At 39.8% G+C, this 13727-nt stretch overlaps 1 protein-coding gene across 3 annotated transcripts in view; it reads left to right on the forward strand.

Annotated features, from left to right (window-relative positions):
• STK32A (serine/threonine kinase 32A) overlaps positions 1-13727 on the forward strand; it is a 105535-nt gene that overhangs the window by 41743 nt on the left and 50065 nt on the right. For all 3 annotated transcript variants that reach the window (XM_066272902.1, XM_066272903.1, XM_066272901.1), the window contains exon 5: positions 11854-12027. In XM_066272902.1, the coding sequence (XP_066128999.1) occupies positions 11854-12027 (174 nt within the window). The remainder of the gene's footprint in view (positions 1-11853; positions 12028-13727) is intronic.

Here is a 13727-nt window from a genome sequence, read left to right on the forward strand (position 1 = left end):
GAGATGGATGGAAGAACCCCATAAGGTGACTGCAGAAGCAGGAAAGATCAAAACCTTTCTGAAGATGCAGTTGGTCTAGGTTGAGTATAAGCAATAGTAAGGAGAAGGGAAGTGGGAAGCATTACAAAGGGAGAGGCTAGCCCGACCAGTAGTGGTGCAGCAGACGGAGTGTCAGCTTTGGACACTGAAATCCCAGGTTCGAGGCCCCAAGGTCGCCGGCTTGCGCATGGGTCCATCAGCTTGAGTGCAGGGTCACCAGCTTGAGCCCAAAGGTCACTGGCTTGAAGCCCAAGGTTGCTGGCCTGATCTAAGGGTCACTGGTTGGCTTCAGCCCCCAGTCAAGGCACACATGAGAAGCAATCACTGAACAACTAAAGTGACACGAGTACAAGTTGATGCTTCTCATCATCATGTCTCCCTTCCTGTCTTTCTGTCTCCCTTGCAAAAATAAATAAATAAATAAATAAATAAATAAATTAGGAAATCATGAGAAGCAAAGTAAGAATTTCTGTAATTGGTAGCAGTGCTGGGAAATCCTTTCTCTGCCCTCAAATTCTGCACCTGGGTGGAGACTTGGTCAGAAAGTGAATTGCCTCTTTGGCTACCGAGCCAGAGGGTAGACAACACCCTGTGCCTGATGAGCATTTTGTCCCTCCATCCACTCTGGAAACATGGCCAATTAAAATGTGTGACTCAGCACATCCTGGACCTCTCTTGTCCCAGTCAGCACTCGAAATCACAAGTGGCCTTTTCCTTCCCATCAGTGACCCAAATTGTCCCGCTTACATTGTCTCTCTGCAGTCCGCCTAGGAGCCTCCTGAAGCACAACTTCTAAAATGTACTTTTCTGAAACCCTGATAAACACCATGGTTAAGAATCCGATTTAATTGTTCCTCATTATCATCTGAGCTTGTGTCTTGTCTTTTCCTTTGATATGGGTCTTTCCTTTTCCTTGGCCTATTGACTGGCTATCCAATTCTCTGAGGCAACAGTCTCAGGAGACTGTAGAAAATAACCACAGCCAAATTTCCCCCAGAGGAGCGTCATAAATAACGTCTCTGGCGCCAGTACAAAAGAGCTGACAGGTTGCAAAATACCATCCAGAGCTCTGTCCAGAGAAGGGTCGAGGCTGAAGAAAACCGCCTACTCCATCACAACATCAGGAAAATAATCAGCAACCTGTTAGGTGTGATTTTTTTTTAAACCACCCACAATTTTTTACTGCATAGATTGTGGACTTTTGTGCCTTTTATTTGAGGCCATAGTTTATGGTTTGAATGAAGCAAGTATGTTCATTATTTTTTCTGAGGCTTTAATGACCCCCTACAATCAAAATGAGGTCCTTCTGAAAAATTCTTTAAAAAAAGAAACTGAGCAAAAACCAAAGTGGTTCTTCTGTTAGTTTTCATGGACTTTTGCATTCCTGTCTCACAGCCTTTAGCACATGTCATAACCGGGTATTTTTTTGTGTAAATATGTGTTTATCTTCTTTAGATGATTAGTTTCAAGAAGAGAGAGGTTTTGTTCTTTAGTTTATTTCTTCATCTCCAGCACCTTATACAAGTAAATAAATCCACAGTAAATATTTGTAAGATGGCTACTGAATAAGTGAGTGCTCATTTTGGACCAAGGTCTGGGCCAGGGATTATGATGGACGCAGAAATCAGCAGAGGCCAGATCCCTCATGTTGTTCAGTCATATGAGGAATTCGGGCAAAATAATATCAATGGTCACACTACAATATAACAGAGTAACCATCTTCAGGGCTAGTTTTCTGGAAGGTTCTATAACAGAAGTGGCAGGGTGCTGGGGACGTGCAGAGAGAGACGTGGAGAGGTAGCCTGTAATTTGTGTTTGGTGAGAAGAGGTCAGGAAAGACTGAAATAGAAAAAAGATGAACTGAGACCAAGGGGGTTAATGTACAAAAGTGTTTCTTTTGCTGAAAACGTACACAGAAGTTTCCTCTGCCTTAAAAGGAAGTTTTAACAAATATTCATTATAATGCTATATGATACTTCCGTCAAATCCATTCTGCTCATTGTCAAAAAGATCTACGTAAACTCTAAATTACCCGTGTTTTTGAATGTTAGATATATGAGTGTTAGTGTTTGACCTGTACGTACCCACATGATACACAAGAGTGAATGAGGTCCTTTGTGTGTTTTCATGGGGGCATTTAAGGTGTGCTTTTTCCTTAGAGAACTTTATAAGGCTACTTATGAGACTGAGAAAAAGGACTATATAAGTTTTGAATGTTTTTTTGCTCTATGACTGGTTTTTTCTGAAGTTAGAAACTTCTGGAAATTTGGTAACATACTCTAGAGAGAGGAGGTTGGGAAATAGAAATTCTCATGTATTGCTGTTGGGAATCCAAAATGATAGGCCCTCTGGGGAGATTGATCTGGCAATACTGAGCAAGGATTACATGTGCCTTTACCTTGAGTGTTAAAAAATCTTTATCTTAGGGAACCTGCTTCTAGGAATCCATGCCGAAGTCAGGCTGGCCAGAATACAAAAGGACATTGACAGAGATTTTCACTGTTATACTAAAGGTAATATCAAAAGACTAGAATCAGCCTGAGTGTCCTTCAGTAGGGAACAGGTTGAGTATCATTATGAATTTAGGATATATTTATCTTAGCTTATATACGTGTATACATATGTATGCCATAGCTTTACCTATATTAACTAGCCTTATTTATTTCTGTGTTTGTCCACTGAGAAATCCTAGTGACAAAATAGCAACCAGACTATAAAAAACACTCCCATGTCTCAGATAGTTTGGAAGAGGAAATGCACAACATAGCCAGGAATATCTTCTTGCATCAGAAAGCCATAAAGTTATCAAAACCTCCTAGGGTCATTTCAAAATAACACATGATCCATCTTAACTACGTTTCCACTGATCCAAGAACAGACATGAATGGAACATCAATAAGAATGATAATATCAAACTCATGAATTCATTATTAAAAAATAAAAAACACTGATTTTTTTTTGGCGGACTTTAGGAAACCAACACATCGTTCTAAAAGTGGCAAATAAAGACTTAAGCAATTGTTTTACCTTTTCTAAGAGGAACTGTACCTGAGAGTAATTAATGATTGAGGAAAGCCAATTTTCTATATAAAAGTCCTCCAGCTAAATATAAAGGAGAAGTAATAGACCTGAACTATCACCATCCCTAAGGAATGTTTGGATCTAGGGCATTCAGATGAGTAATGGCTGGTAACACCATGAAAAGATGCCATATTAATTATTTGCCTCCTGCTCGAAGACTCCACACTACCTGCAAAGTAGTCTTTCCACCAAGAAATCAAACCCCAGTCTGAGCACGCCTCCAGGTTTAACCAATTTTCATGGAAATACAGAGTTGTGGGACACGTAGAAAGACATGACGTGCATGCAGTCAGCAAAATTCAGACTGTGGAAATACTACAGAAAAACTGATTTGGTTTCTTCAACAAAAAGTTACCAGGAATAAAAAAGTAGTTGGTAAGGTAAGTATAAAAGAAAAAAAAAGAATTTTAAAGGCACATAAACCAAAGGTAATATATGAACCTTAATTGACTTCATTTAGAAGACCCAAATATCCTATGATTTTTTTTGAAAAAAGAACATTTAAAGAACAATTGGGAAAATGAGAACACTTGGTATTTGATGAAAAGTACTAGATTATTTATATAGATTAGAAGCTGACTTATCTATGTTAGTTCCTTTCCTGATGAAACAACATATATGATATTATTTCTTTTTTTATTGAAATATATATGGCCCTGGCCAGTTGGTTCAGTGGTAGAGCATGGGGATCCTGGGTTCGATTTCTGGTCAGGGCACACTGGAGAAGCAAATCTGCTTCTCCACCCCTCCTCCTCCCCCTTCTCTCTCTTCTTTCTCCTCCTTCAGCCATGGCTCAGTTGGTTCAAGCACATTGGCCCTGGGCACTGAGGATGGCTCCATGGAGCCTCCACCTCAGGAGCTAAAAATAGCTTGGGTGTGATCATGGCCCCAGATGGGCAAAGTATATGCCCCAGGTGGGGTTTACCAGGTGGATTCTGGTCTGGGCTCATGAGGGAGTCTGTCTCTCTATCTCATTTCCTCTCACTTGGAAAAGAGGAAAAAAGAAATGTATTGGATATAACATTGTAGAACTGTAAGGTATACATATTAATTTGATATAATATAAAATGATTGCCATGTAGAGATAATGAATAGTTCTATTATGTTACATAATAATTGTTTCATTTTAGAGCTTAGAATCATTAAGCTCTAGTTTAGCAAGTTTGATGATTATAATACAATACTGTTGTCCATATCCACTCTCCTATTGTCACATATTTACTACTTATAGCAAGGAGACAACATAGATATATCAGAGTAGAAAGAATAGGTTATATTTGTTAGGCTTTTAAAATATGAAAATATAAATAAAAATTACTTATAATCTTACCATTTAGATAACTGGTTATCTTATTTTCAGAAAAATTTTATGCATATATTGGCATATGTATGTAATATGTTTATTTTTCTTTAATGCTTGTATGTGTATCCTTTTTAAATGTATTCTAAGCATCTATATACTATATACTATAAAGCATGGTATGATATAAACATTGCTTGTATATATAATAATGCATATTATATACTATAATGCATATTATAGTTTAACATTGTTTTCCCTCACATTGTCTTCATAATAGATTTTAAAAATCTTTTCATAACAAAATAGAGACCTGCCTCATTTTAAAAAGTGTATAATCTGTAACATAAATTTACCATAATTTATTATGGTAAATGCATGTTCTCCTACTGATGGACAGGCAAGTGGTTTTTGATTTTATATGATGCAATGAGTCTCCTTGTAAGTACATCCTGGTATAATTTCTCAAGTATACCCACAGTGAAAGTTCCTAGCAGTGAAATCATAGGCTCAAAAACCCTGTGTTTTTTAAGAGCCATTTCCAAGTTGTCTTCAAAGGAGGTTTCTCCACATTAACCTCCACCCAGAGCATAGGAGAGTGCCCATTACTCCGCATCCCCTCCGGCACTGGCATTTTACCCCATTTTCATCAAACCTCAATGGAAATGTTCGACTCTGATGCTTTAATGAGTAGAAGTCATAACATACTTATTTAGAGTGTAAATTCCCTCCCTCTAAATTTACAGTAGCAAAGACTTGTTGTCTCAGCTTGGTTCCAATGTTATCCAAGCCATTAACCTTTCTTTTATCTCATCTCGTCCTGTAACTATGGCACATAGTTAAAAACATAACAACAACAAAAACACAACAATTGGTTAGAGTTCTGATAAACTGTTGAAATCTGATTTTTAAAAACCTTGGCTTTTAAATATTGCCATAGTAAATTAATTGGGTGGAATAATACAGGCTTGGTTTTACTTCTTTGTGAATTTCACCCTAGATACACTCTGGAAAATTTCTCCTGAGCCACAGGAGGAGAAGTATGATGGACTACTGCCCATCATTTTTAAATTCACAAGGTTTTAAAATTTGTACTTAACAGATGGGACCATGTGCCCTCACTTCCTCTTTGCTTATTCCTCAAGCATCTCTTCTCACAAGGGCTGAAAAACACAGATAATTGTTCTGTCGTTCTAGTGCACAGGACAACATCTGATCATAAAAACTTCTATGAGGTTCTTGGCTGAAGATAGAAATCTCCCAGCATTGGAATGAGACCATCCAGGAAGCATACAAATTGAATTTCGAGAGTTGACTTGAAGGGCATTTAAATAATTACACTGGAAGAATTTTATTATACCTGCCTTCACAATTTCCTAACATGTGATTCTAGAGCAAATACGTATTTAACCTCTCTCTACACCATAATCTTTTTTGCCTTTTTTTTTACAACAACTTCATTGAGATATTTTTATACATCATGTGATTTAGCCATTCCCAAGAATCTTAAGTAATTTTCTGAGTGGTGCAACCATCACCATAAATCAATGTTAGAAGCCTTTTCTTCCTTCCCACTGAGATCTCTGGGGCCCATTTAGAGTTAATCCCCGTTCCCAACCTGAGCCTCAGGCAACTACTGATGTGTTCTCTGTATGTATAAATTTTTCTTTTCTGGCAATTTCATATAAATTGAATTAGAAATATGTAATTGCTTGTGCCTGGCTTTTTTCACTTTTGGCAATGTTTATGGGCTTTATCAGTGTTAGCAGTTTGTTCCTTTTTAGTATTCTGTGAATATTGGAATATTCACTATTTGTGAGTAGTGAAATACTGTGTGGATACCACATTTTGTTTATCCATTCACCAATTGATGGACATATAGCTTGCCTCCAATTTTTGGCAGTTAGAAATAATGCTGCAATGAACATTTGTGTACAAGTCTTTGCATGGAAATATATTCGTATTTTCTTGAGTAGATACTTGGGAGTGGAATTGATGGGTGATGGGACAATTTTGTGTTTAGCTTTTTTTTTTTTAATTTTTTTTAATTTTTTTTTTTCATTTTTCTGAAGCTGGAAACAGGGAGAGACAGACAGACTCCCGCATGTGCCCAACCGGGATCCACCCGGCACGCCCACCATGGGGCGACACTCTGCCCACCAGGGGGCGATGCTCTGCCCATCCTGGGTGTCACCATGTTGCGACCAGAGCCACTCTAGCGCCTGAGGCAGAGGCCACAGAGCCATCCCCAGCGCCCAGGCCATCTTTGCTCCAATGGAGCCTTGGCTGCGGGAGGGGAAGAGAGAGACAGAGAGGAAAGCACGGCGGAGGGGAGGAGAAGCAAATGGGCGCTTCTCCTGTGTGCCCTGGCCGGGAATCGAACCCGGGTCCTCCGCACGCTAGGCCGACGCTCTACCGCTGAGCCAACTGGCCAGGGCCTTGTGTTTAGCTCTTTGAAAGACTGACAAACTGTTTTCCAAAGTGATTATACATTTATATTTCCAGCAATAATACATGAGTGTTCCCTTTTCTCTATATCCTGGGGGCAATATCTCTCTTTTTTATTATAACCATTTTGATTGGTGTCAAATTTGTGGTTTTAATTTGTATTTCTCTACTGACTAATGATATTGAGCATCTTTTCATGTCTATTTTCTTTAGTGAAAACTACATTTGTATCTTTGCTCATTTTTCGATTGGGTTGTTTGACTTCCCGGGTTGTAAGAGTCCTCTGGAGGTTCCGGATATAATCCTTTATAGGTTACACATTTTATAAATATTTTCTCCTAGTCTGTTGCTTGCTTTTTCATTTTCTTTAATGGTATCTTTTGAAGTGAAAACGTTTTGCATTTTGATAAACCTAAATTTACCAAATTTTTAATGGATCTTGATTTTGGTGGCATATCTAGAAATTTTTGTCTAGTCTGGGGTCTCAAAGATTTTACATTTTATTCTAAACATTTTATTGTTTTTGAACTTATATATACATTGTTGAGTATTTGAGTTCATTGTTGTATCTGGTGTAGAGATCTAAGTTCATTGTTGTGTATAGTTTGAATGTATCTAATTATCTTAGCACCATTTATTAAACTGATTATTCTTTCCTGGCATTTTTTTTTCATCAAAAATCCATTGACTGTAATGAAAAAAAGATTTATTTCCAAACTCTAAATTTTGTTCCATTGACATATGATCCCATGTCAATGCCACACTATCTTGATAGCTACAGCTTTATACATATTAAATTTAGATATTGGGAAGTGAGTCTCCCAATTTTTCTCTTCTTTGAAATTATTTTTGCTATTGTAGATGTTTATTTAGTATTTTTCTTATTATTTTAAGAGCTGCTTGTTAATTTATGCAAAAGCAAAAATGCTGGCTGGGATTTTGATAGGGATTACACTGACTCTATAGGTCAATTTGGACGGAACTGACATCTTAACAGTATTTGAAAAACACTGCCTTGAAGAATGTTCTAGATCTCTTTTAATGCCCAGGTTCAGGTTAATCTCAACATGGCCTTCATGAGGCAGCTTCAAGAATGTGATGTCTTTAAGTTTAGCTGGTAACCGTGCTAATTTATAAAACTAGAACCTAGGGGATGTATCAGAGACCAACCTTGCTTTTCTCTTTCCCTTATTTAGTTCTTTTATTCATTTATTAGTTTTTCCTACAACTATCTGTAGAGCGTACACTTCAGATAGTATATAGGTGCCAAAGAGTCGAGGATGGATAAAAGCAGTCAAGCATTCTGATAGCACATTGAGAATGAGAACAGTTCATCCAAAAGCACATAGGGAAATATTTTCAAATCACGGGTCAGTTCTGTGAACAAGAGTATGGCATCGTATGTAACAGGGAGCCAGGATTCAATGTGGACAGTGAGAAACATCTCTGTGGGAAGTGACACATGGCCTGAGACTAAAAGATAAATAAAAAAAATAACCAGGAAGAGGGCAGCATAGGTCACACCACATCACAAGCTTCCAAGGCTGGGGGAAGGCAAAAACCACTAATTGAGAAGTGAAAGGAAAAGATAGATCTTAAAGATGAATCTGGAATAGTCAACAAAGTCAGACCATACAGGGTCCTGTATACCATGAGGAGAGATGAAAGGGTCTTACGTGGCTATATACCATTAAACTCCCATTTTTTAAAATATAACTGTGGTGTGTAGAATGGACTGGAGGGGTCCAAGGTTAAACAGAGAGAACTGTGAATAGCCTATGACAATGATCTGGGTCAAACATGGTAGAATAGGATGCTCTGGGTGGTGGACTTTTGTTAGTTATTTCTGCTTACTGAACACACTTTGCAATGCCTTCCACATGCACTGGGACCAGACCTGTTCATTTTGGAGCTGTCGACTAAGAAATAAATAAGCCATAATATAGCATACCAAAAAAAAAAAGAAAAAAGTTATGGAAATGCAACAGAGATTCTATATGATAAATGACTGAGATACAAAATACTCTTACTCTTTTCTTTAAAAATAAAAATCGGATTATGATATGAACTTGCATATTCTAGTTATCACTAAACTATGTTAGACTCACATGTTTTACAGAGTACAGGTCTAGAAAATAAAATCCTTATCTTCCCTCCCTCTGAGAGTTTCAGAGCTGATGTGCTGAAGGAGAAAGACAATTTTTAACAGCCAGACCTGGCTCCATGATTAAATAAATTTATATTCATACTGAGCAAGGGAAGCATGTTGCCTCTTGCCTTAGGTTCTTCTTACTTTGATTAATAATTCCCTGCATGGTTGAATGTTTTTTCTCTTGCCACAGTGAACACTTTTTCTCAGTCTGTTCTTTGAATAAAAATAGCTTAGTCAAAATCCCAATAAAAATGTTTGGCCCTGGCTGGTGGCTCAGTGGGTAGAACATCAGCCCAGTGTATGGAAGTCTGGGGTTCAATTCCCGGTCAGGGCACACAGGAGAAGCAACCATCTGCTTCTTCCCCCTCACTCTCCCACTTTTCCCCTCTTCCCCTCCTGCATCCAGTGACTCCATTGGTTCAAGTGTGGTCCCAGGCACTGAGGATAGCTCCACTGGAGCACATTTTAGCCTTAGGCGCTAAAAATGACTCGGTATTTGAGTATTGGCCCCAGCCAGAGGGTTGCCGGGTGGATCCCCATTCAGGGTGCATGCAGGAGTCTGCCTATTTCCCCTCCTCTCACCCCTCACCACCCCCAAAAATGTTTGTTCATTCAGGATGAGTTTCATAAGACATTGTTCCTCCTCAAGTTAAGCGGAGTCATGGGAAAGAGCCCTTTGGCCTGTCACCTGATGTCTGCCCTCCATCTGCCTCCAGTGGAGAGCTGAGTGCAGTCACAGCTGCTCTGTATGCCAACACCATTTGTGTATATGTTTTCCATTGGCATCTAGGTATGTTTATCATTGGCACTCCTTCCTCCCTTCTTTGGTACCCAGTCCTCATTCACCTCCCCATCCCTACCCCATTCACCAGCCATCCCAAAAGACTGTTCTCACACCTCAGAGCAATCATTGTCTTTGTTATGTTTCTTCTGAGGACCTTAGGGTACAACAGGTCCCAGGCATGATTACATATTCATTAGCATCTTGTTGCTTACTGGAAGAACTGTAAAACACAGCAAATATAATTTTTAGTGTTGCAGTTGGAAAGACTGTGAGCTGAATAGCCCAGGTCCAGGCACCTTTTTTGGTGTCCATTAAACCTATGGCAGGGATGACCAGCCAGTCATTGCACTGAGATGAAGAATATTATTTCCTAAAAGGCAACATCAAAGATGTATTTCTCAGATTTTTATAAAGCACTTCCTGTCTTTCTGTCTGAACTGCCCCCAAGAGCTTAATTTCTGACATCTTCCGTGTGACTCAGTCTTCGGTAGTAAATACAATTTTATCTATTGAACAAGTGAACATCGGGGACAGTGAGTCCTCATTAGATTGTTACCGCCTCTGATTAGTGCTTCATGGAATTTCTCTCTTTTCATGTGTTTTCAAGTCCCTTCCTTATCCTTTAGCACAAAGATCATTATAAAGAAGAAAATGTACAAAGCAGAGCTTTCCCATCATTGATATTGTACATTTGTTTCCTAAGCGAAGAATATGTCACTAGGAGTCAGTTTGCATCTCTAGACACTGCTTGCAGGCACTTAATTCTTGGGTTCAAATACAACTTTCAGGGACATAATGTCAACACAGTGTTGATACAGCGGTGGAGAGCCCTATTGTGATGAGAACTCGTGTCTCTGCTTTGAGGGGAGCAAAACCAATCAAAACAGTAGGAGTGCATTTTTACAGGAAGCTTCTGCAAACTGCAGAGGCCAGACCCGCTCTCCTGTGACTCATGTCCTCTTACTGTCCCTCCACCCGTCTGTGCTCCTTCAAGTGTGAAGCCCACATCCAATGATTTATGTCCTGCCTAAAACCCTCACTGTCTCCCCAACACCTATCGATTCTGTGCTCCTTTCCTGGGGTCTGCCCTCTGCCTGTCTTCTCCAGGCTCAAGCTTGCCCATCACACCTGTTTTCCTGAACACCCAAACTGTTTTCTTTCCCCACTCACACTATGTTCTTGCTCGTGTCTATGCATAATATGTGCTGCTTTTCTCTTTCAACTCTGACTTTTTGAATACACGGTTGAGAACCCTTCAGCTCAACCATTTATTGGGTGCTTGACCTTGTGTGAGTTACTTAAATATCAGCGAGCCTTGATTTCCTCATTTGTAAAATGGGGCATAAGAGCTGCGTAGTGGGATCAATGGGGCAACACTGTTTATTGTTTCTGAGCTGTGCCAGGAAGTTACTCGGTAGAAAAACCTTAGCGATTAGTATTGTCACCACCCTTGAGGATTCAGCTCCGGCTTTACGTCTGATGCGAAGCTTCCCTTTCCCTCCCCACCCCCTGACTGAGTTAATGACTGCCTTGTACTGTGCACTTTCTTCTTTATTGCCCCACTTATATATTTTTCTTATCATTAGTGTCGGTGCATGATTTCCCATAATGTTGCTGAGCAATGAAGTTGTTAACGTGGAAAAAATGGGCATGAGAATGCTTCAAGGAGGCCTCGTAACCCACGTTTTATGGACCTCCTGCAACAGTGTGGTTAGGATGTGATTGTTAGTAAGTGCATAAATGGGTTTTCTTGACTTCCTTAGCTTTACAGCTTTGTAAGCTAACAGTTAATGAGTACCTACTATATGCTGGGCATGACTTAGATATTATACTTTCTTCCTTACTATGATCAAACGTGATAGCTATTCATAGTATTTCCAACTTAGACGTGTGGAAACTGGAAGCCCAGAATCATAGAGCAAGTGATAGACCATCTATTCCTTCCTAGCTCCACAACACTCTGCTCTGATCTATAGGGTGTCATTTGTCCCTGGGAATTTTTAGTGTGTAACTGTATTATATACATTTTTATTTCTAAATCTATTCCAGGTACTCCTTCCAAGATGAGGAAGACATGTTCATGGTGGTGGACCTTCTACTGGGCGGGGACCTACGTTATCACCTGCAGCAGAACGTCCGTTTCCAGGAAGACACCGTGAAGCTCTTCCTCTGTGAGCTGGCCATGGCCCTGGACTACCTGCAAAGCCAGAGCATCATTCACAGGTCAGTCAAGTCCCCAGGGGCAGCCTCGGCCTGAGTGCACAGGAGAGAATTCGCAACCCGCAGCACTCAACAAGTCTTTGTTGAACATGACCTTTAACCCTCACCTGATTCTCACTACAGTCCCTTGAGGTAGCTTTTTGCTCTTATTTTGCAGAATAAAAAATAAAACAACTAAGCACATTGTGCCCAAGACCAGAATCAATGCATATTGGTGCTCTTTTATAAGTTTAGACAGAGAGGAGAAAGGTGACACACAAGAACTTAATCAACATGAAATGAATTAATTGAAATAGAAATGAAGGAAGCTCATGGGAAGAAGATTTTCTGGAAAGAAAATTTGAGTTCCTAACATCTGCCTGCCATCCACGCTAGACTGAGTCCCTACTGTGTGTGCTGCAAGTAGAGGTCAGCAGGGGTGGTTTGTGTCATTCACTTGGGACATTTGTGTTAAATAAAGACAAACAAATACACTTGAGCTTTAAACAATGGGGGGGTAAGTGTGCTGATCCCTACTCAGTAAAAATTTGCACATAATATTTTTTGACTTCCCCAAAACTTAACAACAGTTGTCCTTCAATATCCTTGGCATCCTAGGGGCGAGAGGGATTGTTTCTGGAAACCCCATGGCTACCAAAATTTGCAAATGCTCAAGTCTGTTAAATAAAGTGGTGCAGAACAATGCATACAGCCTGCTGTCTGCATCTGAGGATTCCCAGCCATAAATAGAAATACTGTTTTCAATACATGGTAAGTTGAATCCACAGGCGCCAGACCCAGTGATAAGAGCGGCCAACTGTGTATTGATTGGGAAAAATCCGTGTATAAGTGGACCTGTGCAGTTCAAACCCATGTTGGTGAAGGGTGAACTGTAACAAAGCAGCTGTAAACCCAAACAGACAATAGAGGGAAAAGATAATGCTTTACATTTGTAAAGAAATAGGTAGTTTTAATGATTTCCTATATGATATCTCACTGATCACTGTAATAATTTGTGATAAGTGGTCAGGGCAGATATAGGTAGAACAGTACTAAATAGGAGAAAACCATGATTAGGAGACATGAAATTATCATTCAAGTTACTAAGAATTGTGAACCTAATCACCGTCAAAGCAACCACCATTTCACAATGACATTCCAGGCACTGCTAAGTACTTCTTCATATGTTATTTTATTAAATTCTTAAAACTGAAGGAACAGCCTGACCAGGCAGTGGCGCAATGCATAGAGCATCAGACTGGGATGCAGAGGACCCAGGTTTGAAGCCCTGAGGTCGCCAGCTTGAACTAGGGCTCATCTGGTTTGAGTGTGGACTCACCAGTTTGAGCACGGGGTCATTGGCTTGAGTGTGGGATCTTAGACATGACCCTATGGTCACTGGCTTGAGCCCAAAGGTCGCTGGCTTGAGCAAGGGGTAACTGGCTCAGATGGAGCCCCCGGTCAAGGCACATGTGAGAAAGCAATCAATGAACAATTAAGGTGCTGCAACAAAGAACTGATGCTCCTCATCTCCCTTCCTTCTTGTCTGTCTGTCCCTGTCTCTCTCTAAACAACAACAACAACAATTTTTTAAAGGAAACAAAAGTATTAACTTTCTATTCCTTGCCCTTTACACACCCACAATTATTACTTCATGCCTGCGTTCAGAAAGGCCTCTTTGTACCAAAATGTCTCCTCATCATAGCAAATCAATGGAAGGCAAA

The sequence above is a fragment of the Saccopteryx bilineata genome, chromosome 4, assembly GCF_036850765.1.
Source record: "Saccopteryx bilineata isolate mSacBil1 chromosome 4, mSacBil1_pri_phased_curated, whole genome shotgun sequence".
NCBI classification, from domain to species: domain Eukaryota; kingdom Metazoa; phylum Chordata; class Mammalia; order Chiroptera; family Emballonuridae; genus Saccopteryx; species Saccopteryx bilineata.